Source organism: Melanostigma gelatinosum, assembly GCF_949748355.1.
Source record: "Melanostigma gelatinosum genome assembly, chromosome: 12".
NCBI lineage: Eukaryota > Metazoa > Chordata > Actinopteri > Perciformes > Zoarcidae > Melanostigma > Melanostigma gelatinosum.
In genome coordinates this window covers 26,531,985-26,559,248 of record NC_136645.1, presented here as the reverse complement: position 1 = coordinate 26,559,248, position 27,264 = coordinate 26,531,985, and the positions used below count along the sequence as shown (strand labels likewise).

At 41.1% G+C, this 27,264-nt stretch overlaps 1 protein-coding gene across 1 annotated transcript; it reads left to right on the top strand.

Moving 5' to 3' along the window:
- slc18a2 (solute carrier family 18 member 2) lies at window positions 1-25,758 on the top strand (the record flags this gene model as incomplete). The annotated part of the gene is made up of 15 exons (XM_079280616.1): window positions 1-133; window positions 3,021-3,357; window positions 9,973-10,031; window positions 10,133-10,216; window positions 11,597-11,689; window positions 12,162-12,251; window positions 12,411-12,454; window positions 13,760-13,820; window positions 17,713-17,808; window positions 19,382-19,460; window positions 20,445-20,496; window positions 20,916-20,979; window positions 21,065-21,184; window positions 23,326-23,459; window positions 25,562-25,758. 15 exons carry the CDS (start codon window positions 1-3, stop codon window positions 25,667-25,669), a joined length of 1,554 nt encoding a protein of 517 aa, XP_079136742.1. The 3' UTR covers window positions 25,670-25,758.
- Between the last annotated feature and the right edge of the window lie 1,506 nt (window positions 25,759-27,264).

The window sequence follows — 27,264 nt, the reverse complement described above, 5'->3', positions numbered from 1 at the left end:
ATGGGGAGATTAGATGCGTTTCGGCAGCTTCATTTGATCAAATGGCTCAGAGAGGAGAGACAGTCGAGGAAACTGAGTCTCTTCGTTGTTTTCGTCGCTCTGCTCTTGGACAACATGCTGCTGACTGTAGTCGGTAGGTGCACTCCTGCTTTTTTCACCACATCTCTCTACATCTCTGCAACGTTTTTTTTTTTTTGCGCAACAGGTAGTTTGAGTCTGTCCAAATGTGCCCAGTTGACTTTCGATAAAAGCGCATCGTGTTGCTGCACAGATCAGCGCGTTCTGTGGACCAACGTAAATCGTTATCAGTGCTACAGTCCACGCACCGAACTCAAAACCCGTGTGTGACACATTTAGTAAACTGTCAACGTATAATCTAGTCAATAGTATATGTCTAAAATATAGTGCAAGTGACCAACTGGAACATTCATTTTTATATTTATTCATCAGATTCAGTTTTAAGATCTAACACCCGCTTGACATTGAAAGCTACCAGATTGGATTTGAGCTCTGCAGTTCAAACATTGAAACCTCTCCATCTGACGCTCCAGCGAGGGAATATCCTTCAGTGTGCCAACACAATCTCTCTGAGCGAATTGTGCATCCGGCTGATGAAGTAACAACAGCAGACTATTATGATCAATTACGTATAGTGCGTATCGATGGTCAGGCTGTTATTTTTTCAAAACCTATTTTATGTAAAGTATCATCAATCATCACCCCCATCATTTCAGTATGTGTTTAACACAACCAGTAGCGCACACACAGTCAGCTGCCTTGTTATACCTATTAATTCGTAATCTACCCCTTAAAGCACGCCATCATTTCCGCTGATTATGCCATTAAAACATAGTTTTACATCATTATTGTTGGGAAAATTGAAATGATTTTAGGTGAACATGAATGGGCTTGGTTTAGTTAATGGCATAGACCAGCAACAACGGTACACTGTTGTTTCCTTACAGGCTCTCACTACATTTTGACAAGTTGTATTACATGTGCTCGACAATAAGATAAGTCTTTGCTGGTTAACATAGTCACATAACACTGCACTATTCACTGCACTTCTCCGTTATGCACAGAACTCCAGCTGTTTGCAGGTATTGGCAAAACAGATCTTTTCCTCCATAAATGGAACCATTTTCATCTATTTGGAGAATTATTATAGAGACAAGATCCTGAATTAAGGACAAATAAAGCACATCACTGGTGTGAAGCAGACCGTGGCACTTGAAGTATTATTGATTGAATTGAATCATTGAAGACAGATGCATTACATCTGTTGGTACAGTGCGGCCATTAGTCTTACCCAACTATCCCTGCAGTATTCAAAAACAGGGATCATATTATGTCCAGTATCACAATCATTTATTTCATTTGGAGATTGTATCGATGACGGTGCCATGTATAGTCCTCGACCATATTTAAAATTCAATATATAAGTATGTATTTATTATTTAAGTTCATTCTTTCTTTTAAACACAAAATGTAAAAATGATTTATGGTTTTCCATGGCAATCTTTTTTTTTTTTACTGATGAGTAGTTTGTAGCTGTACTGCCAATGCCAACAGTCTGGCTATTACTTTATATTTTAACATGCTGTATTTAAAGGACTTGTTTGAGCTCAATGTAATTGCTCAGTGGTGATTGATAGGTTTGTCAGTTGAGGAGAATAGCACATCAAATATTTACTGAATGGTGGCTTTGGGGTTTTGGGTGCTGAACAGGAAAAGCCAAAATACATGTTGTTACATGTTGCTCCCAGCTTCTTACTATTATTTTCTGACACCACTTTGCTTAAAATTCCCCAATAAAGCCATAAAACTTAATTGCTAAAAAATGTATATACACAATATATATATATATATTAGGGGTGTAACGATACGCGTATTCGTATTGAACCGTTCGGTACGAGGCTCACAGTTCGGTACGCATGACGAACCGAATATGTTTGAATAAAAAAAAATATATATATATATATTTATTAAAAAAAAAAAAAAAACTTTATTTAAGCAGGTAGTCCCATTGAGATTAAAAATCTCTTTTGCAAGATGTAAGTAACAATACTACATAACATTAACTACTTACTACATAAGGAGCAGTTTTTGTTTTTTATGCTTATGTGTTGCTAAGAAGACACCCCAGAAGACGGGTCACTCAGGTATAGTTCCATCATTGTTCAAAGTCAAAGAATAACTTCATGTGTGTATATATATATATATATATACACATATATATGTATGTATGTGTATATATATGTATGTATGTATGTATATGTGTGTATGTATATATATATATATATATATATATATATATATATGAATGATCTAGGCTGATACACTAAATGTCCAGCCCTAATGGCACCATCTAAGGCTTAATTAAAGCTGCATGTTTTTAATAGCACCTTTCCATCAAAATGAAATAACCTACAGGTAATCTGCATTGTTTTTTACGTATTTCTCCAAAATTCAGCATGAATTTATGAAACGTCTCCCAACACCCAGAACAGTAAAGGTGAATGGAATCTTTTGTGGCAGTAAAAGATTTGTGACAAAATAAAAATGAGCAATGAACTAGTTACTCTGGATAACCTATAGACCTCACTGTCAACAGTTCCTATGATTACTGTCAACACCAAGGTTGATTGTTTCTGGAAAAGCATGTTGGTTTTGTTTCATTCCAATGTAAACATTTAGTTTGAGCACCACCAATTAATTCCATTCACTTCCATTGAATTGAGTGGTGGCATGAATAAATACCACAAGGGCTCAGTGAGAAATGTTGGGTTTAACTTTGTTTTTTTCTGTTTAAATTTTTAAAAAAGGTAACCAAATCATGGCTTCATTGAGGTTTCTTTCTTTAGGATAGTCCTTGTGATTCACCCTCGAAGAACCTTTCTTGTTCTCTGCTGACATGTTTTGCAGTGGCATCTGGATTAGCATCATGCTAGTGAGCATCCATCAGTGATTGTGTACAATTTCATTGCATCAATTTCCTCTCGCCTCTTTATGCCCGCTAGTTCCCATCATACCCAGCTACCTGTACAACCTGGATGAGTCACCAGACCTGATGTTGAAGAACAGCACCCTGTCGCAGCAGGGTCCTCCAGCAGCCTTCCACAACATTGTGTCCTTATACGACAACACCGTAAGGTCTTCGGCCTCCAACACCACAGCTAGGACTACCGACATGGTCCCTACGCCTCCCGCTGCTACAGAGCTATCACACAACTCCTCAGACTGCCCCCAGTCTACCAGCAAGCTGCTTGATGAGAATGTCAAAGTGGGAATGCTTTTCGCCTCCAAGGCCACCGTACAGCTGATTACCAACCCCTTCATAGGGCCACTCACAAACAGGTAGGTTTTTGTGTCTCTATGTCTCTCTCTGTGTTGAGGTTCCTATTTAAGAAGCATTTTCAACCGGAGGGAAACTGCTTTAGGGTTCTTCGCAAACCTGGAACATTGTTGTTGCCTTTGTTAAAGCAGCCTGGAAATTGATGTCACAGAATGAGTAGAAGCAATCTGAACTCACGTAGTTGTCACATAATGAACAGATGGTATCCATGATTATGATTTTTATCTTAAACCACAAGATGCCATTTACTCTAGCATACAATTTAGTAGTCAGTATTGTTTACGCTTTTTACGTCATTAAGTCACAAGAAACATGATGGATCACAGAGTGAAACCATTTGCATTGAATTGAGATGGCTTGAAAAGCCAGTTGCATTTATCTTGGAAATAATCTGACTTTCTGGTTTGTTTTGAACATAGGACTAGACTTAGTTTATTGTTGTTCCTGAATTATACACTGACTCGTAAGTCATCCCCTCCTACTGGTTACTTCAGAAATTGTCAATTGTAACCACCTGTACACGATGTATCTACACTACTGTATGCAACTTTAGTGTTGAGCTCAATTGAATCCATGTCTTATGTGACATTTGATACAAACCAGGTGGTGTATTGTTTGACACAATTCAAGAAATGTATGAGAAAATAAAAAAAAGGAAATTATTGTATTATTATTATTATTAGGGGTGTAACGGTTCACAAAATTCACGGTTGGGTTGGGTACGATACAGTGGAGCCACGGTTCGGTTCAGTAGAAAACTATAAATGCAGAGAAATGTACTTGATTTTAAAATATATTCATTCATTACAACAAACATCATGAAGTTATTCTTTGACTTTGAACAATGATGGAACTATACCTGAGTGACTCATCTTCTGGGGCGTCTTCTTAGCAACACATAAGCATCAGGGAAGGTTCCTAGCGAACAGCCAAACCTTCTGCCCAGGCTGGTAAGCAATCACATCATTTTGACTTTCAAATCTCATAATTTTGACTTTCAATCTCAGAATTATGACTTTCTATCATAGTTATGACTTTCTATCTAATAACTTCGACTTTCTATCTCATAATTTAGACTATGGAGATTTTATTATTATTAGTCTAACTTAAAAAAAAAAAGAAGATATTTTTATTTTGCTGGCGGATTCGCGGGCCACATAAAATGACGTGGCGGGCCGGGAGTTTGAGACCCCTGCTTTAGAGGGTGGTAACCCTGTGATGAAACGGTGAAAGAAAGGGCCCATACATTGAGTTACCTGACTGACCAGATGTATTCCAAGTTTTTATGGTTGCTCCAAACTAAGAGGGGCTGCTCTGCTCCCTCCAGCCATGAGACCTTGACCACCAGCAGCTCCCTGTTTCCCACGTAGTAGTTCCATCTCGCAGGGGAGCGCCTCATGGGCAGGAAGGCGCACACAATGGACCTTTTTCTGTTACGAAACACGGAGTGAACAGCCCAGATTCGATGTGTGCAGAGATGAAACTCTCCCTCAGCCTGCGAAAAGCCTGATCTGTCTTGGAAGACCACTGGAACATGAGGTGAGAGGATGAAAAGGAGCAGCAATGGAATTAAACTCACTGATGGGGCGTGGAAATCACACTTCTCAGCTTTGAGAAAGAGTTGGTGTAACACGTTCCTGTTGGTGTAACACGTTCCTGTTACCATGGGTTTCCTAGGCACAATGACGCCAGCACACTCGTATAGCGTAACTCAAAGTATTTGATTTTGCCACAGTTCATGCCGGTCTCGGCCGTGCGCTCTGCCGCCGTGCTTTCGAGTGCCCAGCCGTCGGCGATTTCGTCGGGCTGTCTCTTGCTCCCAGTGACGCTCGGCCAGCCTGTGTCCTCTCCCGCGCCTCCGTCCCTACTGGTGTTTTATAGGAGACAGATACAAGCAGAGATTGATTACAGCTGAGGCTGATTACGCCTCTTACCGGCACCGGTCCCTGAACCACTCCGTCCCCTCTGCAGCTGAGCCCAACCACGCCAAGCCACCACGTTGGTTATGCAGGAGATGCTGCAGGACTTGACAAACATGCTAAACGTGGGTCTACTCATATGGCGAAAGATGAGGTCATCCAGGTTGTTAGATCTGGGAGATAAGCCCCAATACAGGACTGTAAAATAAACAAGCTCTCAGTTGAATTACTCATATAAGCTCTGTGTTCTTTGGCCTAATCTTTTTAGTCCACCCTTTTATTTAGGGCAGCTCTTATAGAATATCAACTCTACTTGACAAGGTACACAAAGACTGACTGATGCAGCATGTCATGTTTACCAGAGCCTGAAACACATGGGGCGTAGTGAGACCAAATGGCATAGCAAGATAATGTGTGTTAAAGGGGTCTTCCATTCGTCCCCCTCCCTTATCCTTACCAAGTGATGTGCATTTCCTAAGTATAACTTGGGAAAGATCATAGCATCTTGCAATAATTCAAAGTGCGGATGAAATAAGAGAGAGAGGGTACCTGTTTTTTACAGTGATGTCATTCAGGCCTCGTAGTTGATGCAGGGAGGGGCGACTTATCCTTCTTATCAACAAAGAAAAGGCCCCATTTGAGAAGTGGAAGGGTGAATGATAGCAGCAACATGTGAGGAATCAATATATTTGCATAGCATCTTTCCGGAGCTGATAGGAAGTAAAGACGCCTTCTAGGTGGAGAAGTCCAGGAAGAAGGTTGATGGCACAATCATGGCGCCGAGGTGGGCCTTGCTGAACACTTCCCTAATGTCGAAGTAGCAGGGTGGAACACCAGAGAAGTCCAGGATGATCTGGGGACTCCGAGAAGAAGCGGATGAGGAGAAGAGGTGAAAACTCAGGACTTCCGTGTGATGTTTTGCAGTGATGAGACTGATGGGTTGAGTGCGATGGGTGATATTTCACAGTAACCGCCCATCCAGACTGTTAGCCCCCAGCAGCTTGGGCAAGTGTCTTTGCCAAACCCCAATCCATAAAACTCTAGTCAGCCCCGGAATCCACCAAAGCCATGGTATGAGGTAGTGATGAGTCGAACAGGAGTGGGAGGACAAGAGGAGTAGGTGGAAGAAATGGTTTGCCTCACCAGCACCCACTCTGGCTCTCTCCTTTTCTCTTTCCAGCAAGCGGATGTCAATTTCAATGGCAAGAGCAATGAAGGACCCAAGGTGCGAGGGAAGGTCTCAATGGCTTCATTTGCGACTCGCCATCTCCCTTGTCGCAGTCGGATGAGAGCTACGGCTGCCTCCTGACCGGGAGCTGTGTAATCAGAGATCTAACTAAAGGTCTCTATGAAAAAAGGCAGCGAAAACCGGAGAGCATCTGGCATCTAGACTGTACTAGAAATAAAACAAGCAACTCCCAGATGCTCTGGAGAACCGTTTCGGCATAGAGGGATTAGGAACGGGGCCCGGAGAAAAGACTGTGGGCACCGAGGCTGGAACTTGAATTGGTGACGGAGCGGGAGTAGCACCAGGGCCCAACTCGGAACCAGGGCTCTAAACTGGAACGGCAGATGTGGAGTGAGGATCAAGCAGGAATAACAGGCAGAGATCTGAAAAAAAGGTAAGGGGAGGTGACAAAAATCAGGCACAGGTGAAACCAATCAGGGGTGGGGTAGACAATCACACAGGTGGGAAACACACAAGGCAGGATGTGAAGTATCTGAAAGTAGAAGGGAGGTGAGTAACACAAAATAAAACAACAAAAATATTTTTTTTTCCTTTTAACTGATAAATCGCTTTCTACTTTTACAGACGGTCATTTTGGGTTTGATTCAATTTCTTGTAGATGGTTTCAGAATTACCTATCTGAAATATCAGTGTGTCAAAGCTGAAAATAGCCAATCCAAAAAGAGTTTATACTTTATTTTTATTTTTCTTGATGGAAAGGTGGCAGAGTGAGGACGGACAGGATTGATTCCAAGGCCCATAGGCCTACACATACGCCATTAGTAGGCAGGTGGATATTGCTATGGTAGTAAGGTGCATGATTGTTCATGGATGTTAGAATTAAGTGTGCATTAATAGTTAAATATACATTATATTTTATGAATCATTATTCATGGTATGATAATAATGTTAAATTGCCATATCATTTACAGACTTATCTTTTTAAATTATATCATTATTTAGATTAATAGCACAACTTGCTGTTGAGAAACTACATCTTAACTTATAATCCTTAACCTGGTACTAAATGCAGGAAAAACAAATGTGCTTTTTTTAGAGCATGAATTATTGATTTTAACAAACCACCTATCCACACTGAATGGTGGCAATATTGAGAAAGTCACAGAGAACAAATATCTAGGTATTTGGCTTGATGACTCATTTTCATTTCGACATCATACTGAAAATCTCATCACCAAACTGCAGCAAAAACACAGATTGTTGTACACAAACCGCTTCCCTTGCTGTTAGTCTTATATTATGGTGATGTAGTCTACAGACATGCTGCTGCTTCCTCTCTCAAATCCTGAGCCTCAGTTTATCATTTAGATCCCTGACACTCATCACTGGACTTAGCTTATTGGTTGCTAACAGGTTCGTCGTAACAACCTTATACTAGTATGTCAGAAGTTGCATTTACAGCTTGGTTTACTGCTATCAAATGGCCAAAAATGCCAATAATAATTATAATAATGCTAAGTTAATGAACTTCCGGTGTGCAGCTTTTAGCAATGCAGCCAGCAGCTTGGAGACTGCTAAAGAGTATGGCCTACCTGCGCTATACGAAAAGTGTCATAAGATAACTTTTGTTGTGATCTGTAATTTAAATTGACTCGACTTGCTGCCATCATAGAGCGGTACTGTAGGTTCAAAAGTCTTATTTTGTTCAATCAATATACTGTAAAAAGCTGATTCTTTTGGACCTATAAGATACGGGTCCATTGTAATTCTGCTGGGTTGGGTCGGCAGCAAAATACAACACATTGCACTATCATGATTTATTTGGCTGGTTGGGCTTCTGATACAACAATTGCTTTAAAAACGCAACTATAGTTCTAGCCTAGGAGGAACCGTGATTGTGTATTTAAGTATGTATCTATATTTATATATTCTTAGTTATACTTGTTCCTTTTGTTCTTTTTTCTGCAAGTTAAGCCCCTACATTCTCAGCACAGAGCCAGTTTAAAGATTTAAATGTTTAGGGGAGATGGAGAAACCTAGATGCTCCAACATTACTGGCACACACCTTAAAAGCAATATTTAGTGTCTCAGATGAGCACTCAGAGATGCTGTAATTGAGGCGAGGAACATTAACGGTTCTTAGTCACCTTCTCCTGACAGAGGACAATACAAGGCAAGTCAAGCATGTCAGGTATCTATGGGGGAATACAACAGCTCTGAGGTGCATGGCAGCTTTTAGCATTTTAATGAAAGAAGATGTTGTCATCATCCTCCAGTTAAAATGGCAGGCTAACAATTGTAACTGGCAAGAATGTGTCATGTCAAATGTGCTTTGTGTCCATGGCGTTACTTGACACTAATTTTCTATGGAGTTATTTTGACCATTAATGATTTGGTATTACCACATGGTTGTGTTACTGACCTTATGTATACTTGGTGTACAGCAATATCAGCCCTCACAGGCTGAAGCACTTTTCATTTAAATAATCAGCAGTCCTCCACAACTTCAATCATTGACATTTTTAGGCGTCACTACTTTAGAAAGAGACAATAAGCTGAAAAGAGAATTTCAGCTTTGATTGAAGCCATTAATTTAATCTATATTTGTGTGGAAACCACAAACCAAGCCAGAAATCTCGGTGTAGTTATGGATTCAGATCTCAACCTGAACAGCCATATCAAGACAATTACAAAATCAGCCTACTATCACCTGAAGAATATATCAAGGATGAGAGGACTTATGTATCAACAGGATTTTGGAAAACTTGTCCACGCATTTATCTTCAGCAGACTGGACTACTGTAACGGTGTGTTTACAGGTCTCTGTAAAAAGTCCGTCAGAAAGCTGCAGCTGATTCAGAACGCTGCAGCTCGAGTCCTCACTAAGACCAGGAGGGTGGATCACATCACTCCAGTTCTGATGTCTTTGCACTGGCTTCCTGTCCAACAAAGAATTGACTTTAAAATCCTGCTGTTGGTTTACAAAGCACTGAATGGTTTAGGGCCAAAATACATCTCTGATCTGCTGCTACCTTATGAACCATCCCGACCCCTCAGGTCGTCTGGGACCGGTCTACTATCTGTTCCCAGAGTCAGAACTAAACATGGAGAAGCAGCGTTCAGTTGTTCTGCTCCACATATCTGGAACAAAGTCCCAGAAAGCTGCAGGTCTGCTGAGACCCTCAGCTCATTTAAATCAAGATTGAAGACTTTTCTGTTTGCTGCTGCCTTTAATTGAACCACATTCAATTAATATATTCATCAATTTCCTGCATTTCTGCATTTTACTGCTGAATTTTATTTCTTACACTGTTTCTTTAATTGTTTTTAAATCTCCTTTTCTTTTGCCTTGTGTTTTGATGCTTTTAATGGTTTTATGTGAAGCACTTTGAATTGCCTTGTTGAAATGTGCTATACAAATAAACTTGCCTTGCCTTCCCTAGACATCTCAAATGAATTACTGCTTACTGTACAAATGCAGTCTGTCTTTTTTCTTTTTGTCCCTTTAGAGTAGGATATCAACTTCCCATATTCGCTGGCTTCTGCATCATGTTCGTATCTACTATCAGTAAGTTCCAACCAACATGTCTTAACTATCAGAAAGTCAGAATGCTAGCATAATGCCTGATGTCTCTTGTCTGTATTTCTGTTGTTCTTGCTGTTGTGAAGTGTTCGCCTTCTCATCGAGCTACACACTGCTGTTTCTGGCCAGATCGATGCAAGGTGTGGGCTCCTCCTGCTCATCTGTGGCTGGTGAGGCCTCCTCTCTATTCCTGTGTGATACTCAAATGCAATGCAGGCTTAATTTAAATGAATGCTGGTTGTTTGTAGCCATCATTTTGCAAGGTGAGGTGAAGACTTGTGTCATCCTATGGAAAGAGTGTAATGTTTGCAGGAGAGAGGAAAGTAGCTTTCTTTGATGCTCCAACAGTATAAAAGAGGCCTACTTTACATCTACTTATGTTATCAGCCAACGGGATAGATGTTAGAAGAGATTATCACTCCCATTCCAATGCTTCAGACTGGCCAAACTGCACCTACCATGTTGTCAACGTGAAACTGAACATTGTGAATTGAAACTCAACAACTTGAGGTTTTGGTAACAAAACGAATGGTTAAGTTTAGGAAAAGATCATGGTTTGGGTTCAAATAAGCATGTTTGTTCGGTAATTCATGAGCGTGGCGTTACTTAAGTATGTACACAGACTTTGTCGCTCTTTATACGAGCAAACTTACTGAAATCTCACAGAAACAAATGGTGTAGAGGTCTCTTGCTTGGTCAGGAATCAAAGAGGGGGCACTAAAAATGACACGCATGTAAATTCTATTCACAACCTGGAAGTATTTAATCAGCTATCAGCGAAAACAGTTCATCTGTGCGGGACAATAGTTACTGTACATTACTGAGTGTAAAAGCAATGAGTTTGAAACAAAATGAGTCTTTAAAAGCCATTCCCTTATAAAACGTTACTGTGAAAAAGGCAAAAAAGGCAAATTTACAGGATCGGTGTGTTATCTACTGGCCATGAGCATCACATAAACAGAACTTCCACAACATCGATTCAAGCAACAAAAAGTAGTAATTGCTATCATCTAACAGCTGAGCTGGTTAATGTAAGTAGAATGGACCAGAATCAAAGGTATTGTAAAGCTCCTTATCTTATGCCAGTATAGTACGTGTGTATTGAGGTCTTGCAATAATGTTACAATCTAGAGTCGAACTCCATATCGTTGAAGAGTTTAACAGACCAGAGTACCGAAACTGGAGCAAAGCAATGTACTGCTGTGGACGGGGGGGACGGGGGGGGGGACGGCAGCAAAATACACCTAAAAAATGCAATATCAGTTAAAGTGTACGCTAGATATCTGGCCATCAAACAGCTTTTTCCGACGGTTAACCGATGGTTCAGTGAAAGCTCTTTTCAAAGTGAATTTAATCGACTTAGTTAGAAATGATGAAGTCATCGTCATCATTAAATGAGCTACCTCAGCACACATGTGAACACCAAATTGCGTAACTCGTGTAGGATTTGCTGCCCTGTATCATGTGGTGACATGTCTGTTACACAAAAAATCACTAAAAACACAAAAAAGTGTTTTGTAATGCAGGACCTGTTCATCTGTTTGTTTCAGGGATGGGAATGCTTGCGAGTGTGTACACCGATGATGAGGAGAGAGGCCATGCTATCGGGATCGCCCTGGGAGGTCTGGCATTGGGAGTGCTAGGTATGTATGCATAGGGCGGCTGTGGCTCAGAAAGGTGAGCGGTAGTTTACATCCTGTTGTATGGCAGCCCCTGCCATCAGTGTATGAATGTGTGAGTGAATGGGTGAATGTTGTTATGTAGCGTAAAGAGCTTTGACTGGTCAGAAGACTAGAAAGGTGCTCTATAAATGAAAGTCCATTTACAATGCAGATGCTTCTAATCTTTACTCAAAATGTTACACATTGTAGATCTGTCTAAGCTAGTCAAATGTTTGGGGCTTAATAGAACAAATGTATTAAACCCACATTTTTGGGACACAATTGAAGATGTGTACTGTATTCCATTGTTTTACATTGCGTTCCATGCAAATATCTAATTTTGAATCAACTCACAATGTGCTCACTGAGATCTGTGTAGGAGGAAATCTGCAGTTCCTGCAGTGATTCTAAAGGTGATCTTTCCACACCTGACCATCCAGTGTGTCCTCCACAGTTGGACCCCCATTCGGCAGTGTGATGTACGAGTTCGTTGGGAAGACCGCACCTTTCCTTATTCTGGCCTTCCTGGCTTTGTTTGATGGAGGTACAGTTACATTGTTTCTTACATCCAGACCAAGAATAGTCACTGTAGCAGGAATGGCAAGAAATGTAATTGAATATAATTTAATATATTTTTGAAATGCTATCTTTAGATATCTTGTAGAAAGGCTTTCAATTACGTTGATTCACTGTGTCTTCACAGCTCTGCAGCTCATTGTTCTTCAGCCCACCAAGGTGGAACCAGAGGTGAGTTTGTTTGCCTCGGTAATTCATTTCCTGAACTTTATTTTACTTCATTAAGATAACCTTTACAGCTACAGAACATTTCATGTCCTATTTTTCAATTGGATAGTAAATACAGGAAGTGTGGAGAGAAACGGAGAAGATGGATGACATGCAACAGACCCATGGCTTGCACTTACTGTACACAATCCCTTTAACTTGGTACTCTACAGTGCCTGACATTAACTCAGGCACAATTTAACAGTCAGGATCCAACCTTCAATGATACAATTCATTTTAATCAAAAGGTAACATTGATTGTATAAGCACACCGAATCTGAATTAACATGCTACTGTTGACAGATATTAAAAGCAACAGTTCAAATCTCACCTCCACTTCTTGCAGAAGAATACAAAACGTGTGCGTCTCAATCATTTCTCAACTAGACTTGTTTTGCCTTCTGCTTTTATTTTTTCCCCTCTGCAAAGCATATCTACTGCAACTTTCAGTTTCTGTTTTGTTTTCATCTGCTTCCTCATGAGATCACGTGACGGAGATCATGTGATCTGATGCAGAGCTCCCTCTGGCACAAGAATCTTAACAATTAAGTAGTTTGTGAAGGGCCATTATTTTCAAATCTTGTAGTGTGTGCATGTTTGAGATTAGAGAGAAGCACATCTGTAAATATTCTTCTCATGTGTGTGTGATGCAACCCAATTTCAAATTCGGTTTGGATTTCAGAACCCCTGTAGTCTGAGATCAGCTTTGGGCTCACCTGTTCTGCTTGTATGTAGCAGGAAATCTGATTCTCTGTTCATATGTTCACAAATTTTTCGATTTATTTTAGAAATGTTAGAGGATTGGAATACTGACTGAAATTAAATTTTGATGCTGTTATAATCATTTATTGTTTGAATTATTCATTCACATTTTTTTTAAAAAGGCCTAAAGGTAGTACTGTCAGCCAGTGTCTGGTAACTCGCACTGGAAAATAATAATATTGTCATTGGATGGTTTGTGCCTCCAATGGCAATATTACATTACAGTAATCATACAAATACTCTCAATTCGTGAATTCAGTCAAGGCTATGCCAACCGATTCATGCCTTAGTTCTCAAAGGTGCTATTTCACTGGGAGTGTATTGGCAAAGTGCGTAGCATATAAAGGAAGTATTAAAATGACTTGAACCTGCTTGGTCAGTAGCAGATTCTGCTGAGATTTGTAACCTTATCTTAAGTCTTGTACAAGTGGGTTTGGTTTCGAGCTGCAGCAGAAGCTTGAATTCATCTCAAATAAAATGGTGTGTTTGTGCCTTTGTCCTTCACAGAGTCAGAAGGGGACCCCGCTGTTTACACTAATGAAGGATCCATACATTATAATCGCAGCTGGTAAGAAAATAAGCACAGAAGATGTGAGGAACCCTATATCACCTTAGGAGACGCATCAGGGGGATATGGGCTTTTATAATGGTGCTGGGCAAAGAGCAGGGAGAGAAATTGACCAAGAGCTTGTTTTTTGTCAATTGGACATGTCGGTCAACACAAAGTCAACTATTTCTTTGTTGGTGTTGTGAAATGAGGGCTGCATGTTAAAGAGGGTCATCTATCTGCTTTGTTTGTGTGTATATTGAGAAGTTATACCGCCACTGGATTGAAGGTTACATCCATGATGTTGAAGGAAAGACCATTCGCTGGCAAACATATAGCTATGCTAACGTTAGCCAACTTGCGATTACTGACAGTAGAAGTGGAAGTGCAAGTGGCACCGAAGTGGAGGGCAGTGAAGTTGACATATGACCGGCAGTTTGTAAATGTAGGTTCAACAGTTTCTATATAAATGTAACAACATCCAACTATGGCATTTCAAATCCTTTTCAATACATATATTTGTGGATTTCTATTACATTTATTTAAAACAAGACATATTTGTATGTGCAGATATTTGTGAAACGTATTTTTTACGTGTGCATTTTGTTTACATTTGTATAGAATAACTATTACACGAGTGTGTTTAAAGTTGAATATACCACAATCAGATTCCATGTTCCCAACCTTTCTCCGAGATATTAGGGAACACCTTGCAAACATGGGTTTCTTAGGTTTTCCCAGTTCATCCTCACTGTATGGGTTAAACATCTGTGCAAGCAGTCTGGGGTTAAGCAGCTATCCAAAACATATGACCGTAGATCAGGTAATGTCCATCTTTGGCCCAAGTGTTCGGATGCCAAGTATGCTCATGAACTAAGCTTTGTTTAAACATGTATTCTGTCCATGAATACTACAGACGCCCAGTAACAACCATGGAACTATAACAAGGCTAGAATGCACATTGAACTGTTTGCCGTGGTCATCTGACTAGATTAAAAGAAACTAGTGATTGTTGTTAGCTGTTATGGTGACAACACGTCAATGTGTCACACTCACTAGTTTGGCCTATCGTCCACATTTAGCTGGCTTTTTCCTTTTGTCTGTCTCTTGTTGATGCTCATCAATCATGCGCAAAAGACTCCTCACCACAGTGTCCCAGTGACTTGCTGCAAGTCGGTTTAGTTTATAAGGAAGTTAGCCTGCTACAACGGTCTCAATGGCAACGGTACACATGAAAGCATCTACCGCTCTGACCATCCTGCTACGCTGAGTCAAATGGGAATGTCCTTTCTACTCTATTTCTATGGTAAGTGCCTGGGTTTAGATCAGACTGGCCATTCCTCCCATTTACTCGCTTCCACGTTTCTGCTGTTGTGCGTTTTGCACCCTTGTGCTCCAGTGTTAGTCTTACGCCGACTTAAAATGCTATTTACAAGATTCAATGGAGCCAAGGCTGTACACACCTTGCACACACATCACATAGGCTAACATTGTTGCCAATAAGGCCACTCGCACAACAACCATGCAACAAAGCTGTCCTACAACAGAATCCACACTGCTCACTCACCTCTCTCTCTTTAACCCGGCAAGCACACGCTCACATTCTAACCCTACACAGACCTCTGCTCAGCTTCATCTCGTTACCGTCCTGGTATCCAGAAAGAGGAGAGACAATGTCCTGCTTTGATCCAGGTTCTCAGGGAAGACAATGGATCAAATTGCTTGAAATGGGGTCCACTTAGGTCCACAAACTGAAGTAAGAACAGGCTCTCTTCACCTGTTGCTGCTCTGGCTCGCTGTGTCATTTACTGCAGGAAATTTCTTGCACTCACTATTAATATTTGTGAATTCATATTTTCAATTTGAATAATGAATACTGCTTGACATAGTAGACTTAAGATTTCAAAAGACATTTAGTGACAATTGCAAGTGATGAGATTTCTTTTAAGATTTTGTGATTTCAGGGGGTCTCAAGTTTGAATGAAGGGGTCTCTTGAAAGATTAGACTCGTCCACCCATGACCTCATCTGTCTGCTTTCTGCATTGGGAAAGAACTTGACAATGCAGCACAGAGAGAAGTTCAGAGAAAAACTTCCTTGAGGTTAAATGTATGTGCCATCATGTTTTACGACGCAAATGATGACAGACGTGACAACAAACGTACTTATTTCACAGGTGAACAAAATAAGTATGCCTCCCTGCAGTGGTTTACATCCATGACCTGCAACACATGCGATCTTAAAGTCTTAGATCACCAGAGGGACAGAATCCAAAGATTTTAGGTTTATTTTCCGGCTTTGGCTATGAATTAGCGAATAAATGTGGTCACTGTAAGGTCCTCACAGGTAAGCTAATGTGTATGGAAGGAAAATTGCACTTGTGTGCAAGTTAGCTATTCCCGTCACGTCAATTACTGTGACAACACCGTACCAAAGAGTGCAGGCTGTGTGTCTACGTGCAGGCTGTGTGTCTACGTGCAGGCTGTGTGTCTACGTGCAGGCTGTGTGTCTACGTGCAGGCTGTGTGTCTACGTGCAGGCGGTGTGTCTACGTGCAGGCTGTGTGTCTACGTGCAGGCTGTGTGTCTACGTGCAGGCGGTGTGTCTACGTGCAGGCTGTGTGTCTACGTGCAGGCGGTGTGTCTACGTGCAGGCTGTGTGTCTACGTGCAGGCGGTGTGTCTACGTGCAGGCGGTGTGTCTACGTGCAGGCTGTGTGTCTACGTGCAGGCGGTGTGTCTACGTGCAGGCTGTGTGTCTACGTGCAGGCTGTGTGTCTACGTGCAGGCGGTGTGTCTACGTGCAGGCTGTGTGTCTACGTGCAGGCTGTGTGTCTACGTGCAGGCGGTGTGTCTACGTGCAGGCGGTGTGTCTACGTGCAGGCGGTGTGTCTACGTGCAGGCTGTGTGTCTACGTGCAGGCGGTGTGTCTACGTGCAGGCGGTGTGTCTACGTGCAGGCGGTGTGTCTACGTGCAGGCGGTGTGTCTACGTGCAGGCGGTGTGTCTACGTGCAGGCGGTGTGTCTACGTGCAGGCGGTGTGTCTACGTGCAGGCGGTGTGTCTACGTGCAGGCGGTGTGTCTACGTGCAGGCTGTGTGTCTACGTGCAGGCGGTGTGTCTACGTGCAGGCGGTGTGTCTACGTGCAGGCGGAGTGTCTACGTGCAGGCTGTGTGTCTACGTGCAGGCGGTGTGTCTACGTGCAGGCGGTGTGTCTACGTGCAGGCTGTGTGTCTACGTGCAGGCGGTGTGTCTACGTGCAGGCGGTGTGTCTACGTGCAGGCGGTGTGTCTACGTGCAGGCGGTGTGTCTACGTGCAGGCTGTGTGTCTACGTGCAGGCGGTGTGTCTACGTGCAGGCGGTGTGTCTACGTGCAGGCGGTGTGTCTACGTGCAGGCGGTGTGTCTACGTGCAGGCTGTGTGTCTACGTGCAGGCGGTGTGTCTACGTGCAGGCGGTGTGTCTACGTGCAGGCTGTGTGTCTACGTGCAGGCTGTCTGTCTACGTGCAGGCGGTGTGTCTACGTGCAGGCGGTGTGTCTACGTGCAGGCGGTGTGTCTACGTGCAGGCGGTGTGTCTACGTGCAGGCTGTGTGTCTACGTGCAGGCGGTGTGTCTACGTGCAGGCGGTGTGTCTACGTGCAGGCTGAGTGTCTACGTGCAGGCTGTGTGTCTACGTGCAGGCTGTGTGTCTACGTGCAGGCGGTGTGTCTACGTGCAGGCTGTGTGTCTACGTGCAGGCGGTGTGTCTACGTGCAGGCGGTGTGTCTACGTGCAGGCTGTGTGTCTACGTGCAGGCTGTGTGTCTACGTGCAGGCGGTGTGTCTACGTGCATGCTGTGGAGGTTGGAGAGGTAACGAAGAACAAAAACAGACCATAATTGACACTGCGTCCACTTATCCTTAATCTTTCTGTCCAGGTGCCATTTGTTTTGGAAACATGGCCATTGCCATGCTGGAGCCAACGCTGCCAATCTGGATGATGGAGACCATGTGTGCCAGGAAATGGCAGCTAGGTATTACTCATTTAGAAAATACACATTATGCAGTATATGTAAAGCACCTAAATGTTCACAAAACTGTCAGTCCTTTACAAATGCACACATATAAACATGCACACATATAAACTGTGACCAGTTTTTGTCTACATTGTTGGAAATATGTAAGTTGAATTCTACTTATATTATACTTATTGTTAATGAGGTCATAGTCACAGGGGGTGTTGCACAAGTGTTATACTGTGTTTTTCACGTTCACTACGACCTCAATGCTGAAACATCATTTGATTAACACCTCCATGACAGTGCCAACAAAAGCATAGTGCTTGAGAATTTCAAATGTGTTTCCATCCCTTTTAGACAACCACTGACTTGCATTCATTTTAGAATCAACCTGTGCATTGCATGGACCCATGTTGTTGCCTAGCATGGGTCCATGCAATGCCATTGAAAAGATCGGCAAAAAAATCACATGCTTTGTAAAAAACATTTAAGTATCGTTGATTTGTAGTAAATTGGCTAAAGCTTCACATACAACTAAATTGCACTGTCATTACATTTTAAGGGAATTTTTCATTTTTTTCCAGTTTGTTTTTAACGTCACAAATACATTTCTAATCGTTGTCCACAGAAGTGCTCTTAGGGATGTGGCACAGTTACTACTAGTTGTTGTCTGACAGCATCACCTAGGTGTGTAGAGGAACTCTGAAGGCTTAACTCAATGGCTGGATTTGAATTTTGGTTCAATGAGGGAGAGCAGTGTTTTTTTATTTTTTATTTGAGCAGCATAGCAAGAAAAGCACAGCCCTTTGTCTACCTGACTTCTTCACCCTGCAATACCGCCTCATGTTTAGTTGCTCACTGTCATCGCCCTGACTGAGGTCAGTCCTATTGCTCAATCAGGTTAATTATTCAGTTCAGATATCCCTGTACAAAGGAACGGGGCCCTGAATCTTGGGTTCAAATGTTGTCCAGAGACTTCTTTCTGCCACCAAGACATAAGCGTTCAAGGGAAGTCTGAGCAGTGTGAATAATCAGAATATTTGAAGCACCTTCCATCGTCCCACGTGACAGTCCGTAATCCTCAACTGGCATGTGACATTGAAAAGTAATGTCATCCGTGGCTCTGTTCACAAAGGGCTTACAGTCAGGTTTAGGAAATCTGCCCGCCCCTTTATATCCCAAGTCATGGTCAATAGATCTCTTGCACTCACCTGTCTCATTAACGTAATATACATTCATGTTTTACTTTGAGTCTTGACGCAGTGCAAAAGTGTCACTGTTCATCCTGCTAGATATATTCTATACAGAGGCTCCCTGCAGTCTCTTCTGTCATTGGTTTGTTCCAGTTGGTTGTATATGAAGTCTAGGTCAGATAAAAAAGCATGGGGGGGGGGGGACAGGATATTAGGTTGCCATGTGCTGGCAGGTGGAAAGCACAAGTCTTCATTACAGACAATGGAAGATGTACAGCAGCTCAGTGATGAGGCACTGATAGAGATCTGCTTATCTTGGAGAGCCTGCCCACACCTTCATCTCTCTTATCTGTGATGTGTGTGTGTGTGTGTGTGTGTGTGTGCGTCTGGCCCAGGCGTCGCTTTCTTACCAGCGTCCATCTCCTACCTTATTGGAACCTACATCTTCAGCACGTTGGCGCACAAGATGGGGAGGTAGGGAGAGAAATAATCCTTATCTGTGCTCTGTCTCCTCTCTCTGGATGTGATATCTGTTTCCGCTCCTCTAAATGAGTTTTCAGGGTTTTTTGTGTTTGTGAGGCTGGCTTTATTGAGACCTTGATAATACAGGTTACATACAGCATCAGGGGAGTTATGTGTGTATGAGAGTTTCAAAGACTATGAAATATAATTAATAACTACATTTCCTTAATAGCAGTTAATTTATTATACTTTATAAATGTGGGTTTTTGGATCCTTTATGGATATATGATTTCTTCCATAAAGTTTTTGCAAATGTTGTATGATGGAGGGTCACCTAATTGTAATATACTTCATACTTAATACGACCTAATGTTATAAATAAGCCTTTTCCCCACCGCCCTCTGGAGGTACATTAAGGACTACATCACAACATGTAGGAAGTTGTGAGGTTTTCTTGGTAATGCTTCACCACAAACAAAGGACGAAGTGCACTGCTTTTGGTTCTTCTACAAAAAGCACCATATGTGTTTCCATATAAGAAATCTCAGCATTTGAAGTATAATTTTGGCTTTATTACCTGAAGGAAAAGGGGGAATGTTTGGAATGATGACGGGAATTTCAGCATTATTTTCGGGCAAGTCATGATTGTGATTTCCAATTAAATGAACACCTCATCCCCTATCATCCTCCTTTGTCATGGACTACCAATCAAAACTACTGGCCACAATAAGAAATACACATTGCTTATAGAGATATGTTGCCTAAACTGTTCATTCTGAGCAATATAATATATTGTTGATATTGGTTGCTTTCAAAACAAGGGCAGACAAGTACATGGACACATATACGACCCAAGAAATGATCCAAAGTAAGACAGGGACAAAAGCAAACTGAGGAGATCAACGTTCAGGGTTAGACTGATGAGTGTAAGAGTGAGAAACGGAGGATCCCTGTCTAACTTCAAACAGACTATTGATGTTGTCCTCTTTCTTACAGGTGGCTTTGTGCTCTCATTGGAATAACCATGGTTGGAATCAGTGTGATATGTGTAAGTATGAGGCAGACAACTGCAGCATAAGTGTGAGTTCACATATCACCTGTGGGATATTTCAGCACTGGTGGGTTACTAAAACGTTTAAATGGAGCAGAAATGTTTCAGTTGAAAATAACTGAATTCTGAAGGATTTGTAGGTTGTGTAGTAATAATAATAACACTATATATACATTCAAAAATATTTCCTCAGCCAGTAGAAACACAGTAGATCCTCTAAATGTGGATTTTCAAGTGTAGCATTGAGTGTGTTGGAACCAGTGTTTCATCATTCTGCCAATGGGAGTCTGAGTTAACAATGACTATAACGCTGAAATCAAGCATCCAGCAGCTCTTCTCCAATGGAAGAGTTAGTTGTTTACTCTTACATTTCATACAAAGGAATATCTTTTTTAATATTTGTCTCTGTGTTCTAGGTTCCACTTGCCAAAGACATCTACGGTCTGATTGTTCCAAACTTTGGTGTTGGTTTTGCTATTGGTAGGTCTGCTAAATGTACCATTACGCTAAACAAAGCGTCCTGCTCTGAGTGTGTGAGACTTGTATTGTTTGTGGTGTGTTAAAGGCATGGTGGACTCCTCTATGATGCCTATCATGGGCTACCTGGTGGACCTGCGACATGTGTCTGTTTATGGAAGTGTGTATGCCATTGCTGATGTGGCTTTCTGCATGGGATTTGCTTTAGGTAAGTAGGAACCTAAAAACCTTAGCAATATTATTGACTGCTAATCTACAGGTTATGATACCTCCAAAGTGAATTTGAAAACAGACACAGAGAGTCCAATTACTGGAGATCTTTGGACCATCTTGTTTGTCCAAATGAAATTCTGGTGTCATTGTGGTACGTTATCGGTATTACAATAACCATATCTGTTTCCAGGTTAGTAAGAAGAAAAGCATTTTCCAGCCCTGACTTTATAGTTGTTCAATTTAATCGAACACACCATATGTTTTTTGGAACACGTTCTCATCCCAATGCATCATATACTGCAGCGTGGTTCGGGCTCCTAAGCTTCACATTGTGATGCTTTACATCCCCCTCTTGCATCACTTTTGGATGTGTCAGGGATATATATGCTATAGGTTATATACATAGTGACTTTTCAAAATAAACGTGTGTCTTCACAGGAGGTTAGATTTGACCAATAAAACCACTTAGGATGCGTTCCGATTGCTCAGTAGTAGCCTGCGAAGTGGATTGCAAACGGTATCCAGCCATGTTAAATACGATTCTAAACCATAGGAAGCAAAAATGCTCAGTTCACAGGAAGCTGTGAACCATCTAGGAAAGGACTGAATAACTGCTCTTTACTTCAACACATCAGTCATTGCGCCACGCTGGTCTAAGCTAGCAAAACCAATAATGAAGTTACGGCTCTATGTAACTTCACTGTTACAACAAATGTCTGCATTAGTTGTCTGTTTATGTTGGCTGCTGTGGAGAGAAACAAACCGAACCAACATTTGAGTAAGCGCTCGCGCTGCAGCCGGCATTTTGCTCTGGAGACGTGTCTGAGTATTGCAGTTAGCGATGTTGCTATTGATATCCAATACAACTATTAATTGAGGGGCAAGGAAACTACCAATTTATCAATTTTCTATATATATTCAATATTTGATTTCAGTAGTGTATTTTTTCCACAGTAGCAGCAACAGGGATCCGAGCTACAAGGGTAACGGATGGAGGAAGTGATAAGGATGTTTATTGTCATCGTAAAAAGATACAACGACATTAGGTTAGCGACTCATCAGTCAGTTCAGCAGGTAAAAAATGTATAAAAACATGAAGACAAGACATTTCTGATTTAAAACCAGACATTCAATAAATATGTCTGCGTGAATGACATTGCAGGGTGTTCCTAATAGAGGAATTTTGTCAAGGGTAGTTCTCAAAGTTGTGTACTCTGGAACAGAACTTCGTTGAGGAAATAATTTGAGGCATTGGAAGTGAGAACAGATATATTTATTCAGCATTTGTTTCTTAGCCACGGTTGTGGTACTTGACTCAGATGATGAGGGGGAAGTATTCTTTCCCCTGTAAATAATAATTTCGATGTATTATTACCCCACTATTAATCAGTTGTTTAACAAAATATTACCCCACGTCCATATTACCCCAACTTAACAATGTAAAAATTGAATCATGCCATTTTTGTTAATCCTGATATATAACCTTTTATTATCAGCAGATTAAGCTATTACCGCATTATTACCATGTTATTACTGGCAGTTCATGACATCCCAATATTTTTAGCGGCACCCAAAATATGACGAGGTTACTACCTCTATACCATGTATGCTAATTGAACCTGATGTTACAAATATGTCTGTACAGAGTTGCAACTCAAAGTTCCATCTCGTTCTCACTCCCAATGAATCGCATGACGCAGCCTGGTCAGTGCTCCTTGGTGGAGGACTTTCATTCAGGAGACAACTTTGTGTCTTGTGTGAAACTAAAAGTAAAAGTTGACATGTCACGTTAGCTGTAACGTGAGTCGCTAGTCACGTGACTCGTCACTTACTCGGTGGTCACGTGAGTTGTGTCAGCACACTCTGTTCCTAAACCTAACTAAGTGGTTTTGTTCCCTAAACCTAACTTCCTGTGAAGACGGAAGTTTATTTTAAAAAGAAACGATGCATGTAGGGCATGAACGCATATTGACACGCCGTCACTCACGCATGCAAAGCTAATGGTACAAAGGGTACGTAGTTTGAAGCTTATGAGCACTGACCACGCTGTATTTGACTGGTCGGGGTGAAAAAGTGCTGCCCTCAGCCAAACAAACCAAACTAAAGTAGTGTGTGATCTGTCCCCGACTCATGTAGGTCCATCTATCGGAGGAGCTATAGCTGAGAGTATTGGCTTCCCCTGGCTGATGACCATAATTGGGATAGTGGATATTAGCTTTGCTCCTCTCTGCATCTTTCTCAGGAATCCACCGGGACAAGAAGAGAAAATTGTAAGATACGAAACACTCACTCAAATCCTACATAAACACAAACAAATATTGAAGCTAGGTCAACAAACATCATTATGAGAATTTTCTAGTTCGGATGCATTGGTAGTTTTTGGATAGATAAGTTGTACAACTCCAGAGACTATTTATTCTTGCATTGCCTTTTAAGTCTCAACGGTGTTGCTCTGACATGCAGTTCTATAGCCAAACCTCAAACAGGTGCATAATAAAATCAAAGTAATTCTGCATACAGTAAATGGCATATCCCTGTGCTGGAAGACGGTGAGTGTCCTTGTTACCTGTTGTATACTCATTCACACATCAAATGGCAAAGTTTTAACGTGCCAAATTAAAACTATCAAAAAAAACAACTGACACAAATGTCAAAGTCTGACGTGGGACATGGGACACTGAAGGATTGACCAAAATGTCCAATATTTTATTCATAGTTTATTATATAAGCTGTGTTGCTAGATATTGCATTGTTGTTTCATAACTGCATCATGGCTAAAAGTCTCGAAACAAATGAAGAGACACTGTTCCAGGCTCCTCACAGCCCAACCCACATTTAAAGAGGAAAGAAAAGGAAAGAAGGATAAACAGTTTCTAGATTGAAAATATATCAACTCTTTCAATCATGAAAAAAAGAGTGCTTGTTTTTTCAACGCCCAATAGGCAAATTCCAATTAAATTGACCAACCCCATCATTAGACAATAATGTCGATATTGAACAATTCTGAAAAACCTTCAATGGAATTATTTTGGAAATTAGTTCTTTCTTAAATATCTTCAACAAAGTAAGATGTAAGTTTGCCATTTTGTGTTAATTTATTTCCTTTGAAGCTATATTTAAAACCTTTTGGAACTCCCGAGTAGATTAAGGTTTACCTGTGTATCTCACAATGCTGTTATAAAGTAATTGCCAATTTGTCTGATATGTATGAATGCATGTTGACGTTTCTATTTAGGGCTTTCCAGAAACACAGACTCTCTCATGTTTACATTCTTTAGAGATTGCAGGACAAGTGAATAGCCTAACCAGTGTTGGACACCAGTTGGCTGAAATCTCTATCCTGCATGCTTGTGACTGAACCCCCTGATGCTGCAGCTCCATCCCTCTGCCTTCCTATCCGTTTGTTCATCTCCATGCAGCATCTGCTATCATTCATCACCTCTCTCTGCCATTACGTTCTGCTTGTATTCACCACCTCATATTCATATTCACTGCTATTTACCTCCATTAGTATTTGCCTCTTTTTACTCAATTCCATTCCGACAGATTCTGACCTTATTAAGTGACTTGGGCATCAAAATTGTATTTAGCGAAATAGTCAAACAATTTACAACATGTATAATTATAAAAGGCAGGATTTATTTTGTGCCACTTGGTCAGATGTCAAAGAAAACATGCTATGCATAAAGCCCCTATGTGTAGAATGTTTACATGTTAATTCATCTTAGAATGACTGATGGCATAGATTTTAGTGGAGAAATTAGACTATTTCTATCTGTGGGCTGTATTTTCTTGCAGGCAACAGTGCAAAGTGCAGCATGTAAAGCACCTTTGTTCATATTGTACAAATAATAAAATCCAGCTGATTTGGCCATATTGCTAATCTGGTTCTTACTAGCGTTCCTCATTTTGCAGCTAACAATAATTTTACAGCAATGGCGTTCATAGAACTGAATCTGGCTCCATCTTGGAATCCAGTACGCAATTTGTCATAATACAGCCATTACATGGAATGATACTCATTGTCAAACTGCTATTACACGGCCCATCTATTGGTGACCCTAGCAGTACCAAGCTGTGCCAAAATAACCACAATAACTACCAAACCCTTAAACACATCACACTGATCGGTTATTACTTGTTATTTCACCAGTTTACCCTGAATGAACCTTGTCACACATATAAGGGTTATAGCAGTATCTAGATAAGTCAACCTAAAACCCAGAACATCCTCAAATAGGGAACATAAATTTAAGTAAAGAAAGGGGGGGGGGGGGGGTTCTGTGTTTTACTAAGTAACAAAATGTGTTTTGTTTTTCAACAAACTTTGGCATGTGGCAGAAACAATACTTTCCTACAATTCTCTTTTCAGGCTATTTTGATGGACACCAACTGTTCAATGAAGACTCGGTCCTACTCCACACAGGGAACGTACCACCAGGGTGAGAACATGGATCCAGAATATGACGATTATGATTAAGAGGACCGCAGCTACGCAGGTTAACCCTTCAGAGGATCTATTTTGTTGTACAAAAAAGGAACACAGAAGAAAAAAACAGTAATTTAACAAAACAGTCCAGATATTTCCATGTGAATGTCCCGCATTCTGTCTTCACTGTTCTTTGTCCTTTTAGAAGTTGTACTGGAGCAAACCAAAGTTGTTCTTGATCTGTGGTTGCAAGCGCATTGTGTGAGAGATATTTTTTTAGCCGACAGCCTTATTCAGTAGAGAGATGTGTCAAAAAGCACTTTTTAGGTCGTAGAAGGATGCTGAGCAACAAGTACGCTTTGCTGGTTTATTTTGGATACAATTCTTTCTTATGTGTCTGCTATTTAAAGTCTCCTTTTTATTTACTGTTCGTCCATGATACTGTGTAGAATATTTATTAGCAGACCTTGTACAAGTTGGTATTATATTGGGTAATTGTGTGGTATGTCAAGAAGCTGTTTTTTGTCTGACGTCCGGGTAGCCCGGTTGGTCCGATCTATGGTCCTTGTTTGCATTGATGCAGCTACAGACGTGCATACTTAGGACTTTCCCTGCCCACCTGTTCTGGCTGAACTGCGTGTGGAAGTCAACACATTTGAGCTGCTTGAGAAAAGGATGAGGTATGTTTTCTAAAACGAGAAAGATTCATGATGTCCTCCTAGGAACAGAATCTACAGAACCTTGCATTATGGCAACTTCGGTTAAAAAGATAATTTGAAGTTGATGTCAGTCATGTTGTTATTTAATAAATCATTAATACTGTAAATTCTCAGATAGTGGCCTTTATTTACCTCAGTGGTCGGGAGAACCAGGCCTAGAATAGGCTCTATGCCTAGTTTCCTCTGTTTTCCAGTTTAAAGAAATTCAAACCTTTAATTAACTTGTGTTGTCTTGATATTCATAAGCCCATATTCATAAGCCCATATCCAGTCAGCAAGTGCATCAATACAAGGTCAAAGTCATGTTCTACTAACCAGTATGCTGCATTGTGTCTGCAAGAGCATCTTTTTAACAGAAATACTGTTTTTATGCAAAACATCCTCACTCCCAACTCGTCAAATACCGATGCCTGATCAGTGGCCCTACATTTCAAACCGCCGCTCTAGGAAACCTGATAGTGTCAGTTATGGACGGGGCGTGTCCGTTTCTGCTCGTTACATGCATGGTGTCTTTTTGAAATAAACTTGTGTTCACAGAAAACATAGTTTATGCTTGTTATGTGAAATCTCTTTACAAAATAAACTTCCAACATAGGTTTACTTAGTTCTTAGGTTTATTTCCGCAACAAGTTTCTTGGTTAGGTTCAGAAAAAGATGATAGTTTGTGTTAAATAAGTACGTTTGTAATGTAAAATAACTGTTTGTAACGTAACTGGTGTTAGTAAAGTACATAAGTTACCGAACAAAAGCACAGTCAAATAAGTCAACGTTACCTTAGTTTCCACACTGGACACAAAGGGAAAGTCTAACAATGATTCAGAGAGCTTTACATTGAAGTCCATTGAAAGCCGGTGACGTGTCAGGGACGTCTTAAGTAGTTTTGAGTACTCGCAAAAAACAAAAAGAAATCAGTGACAGCAACGTATA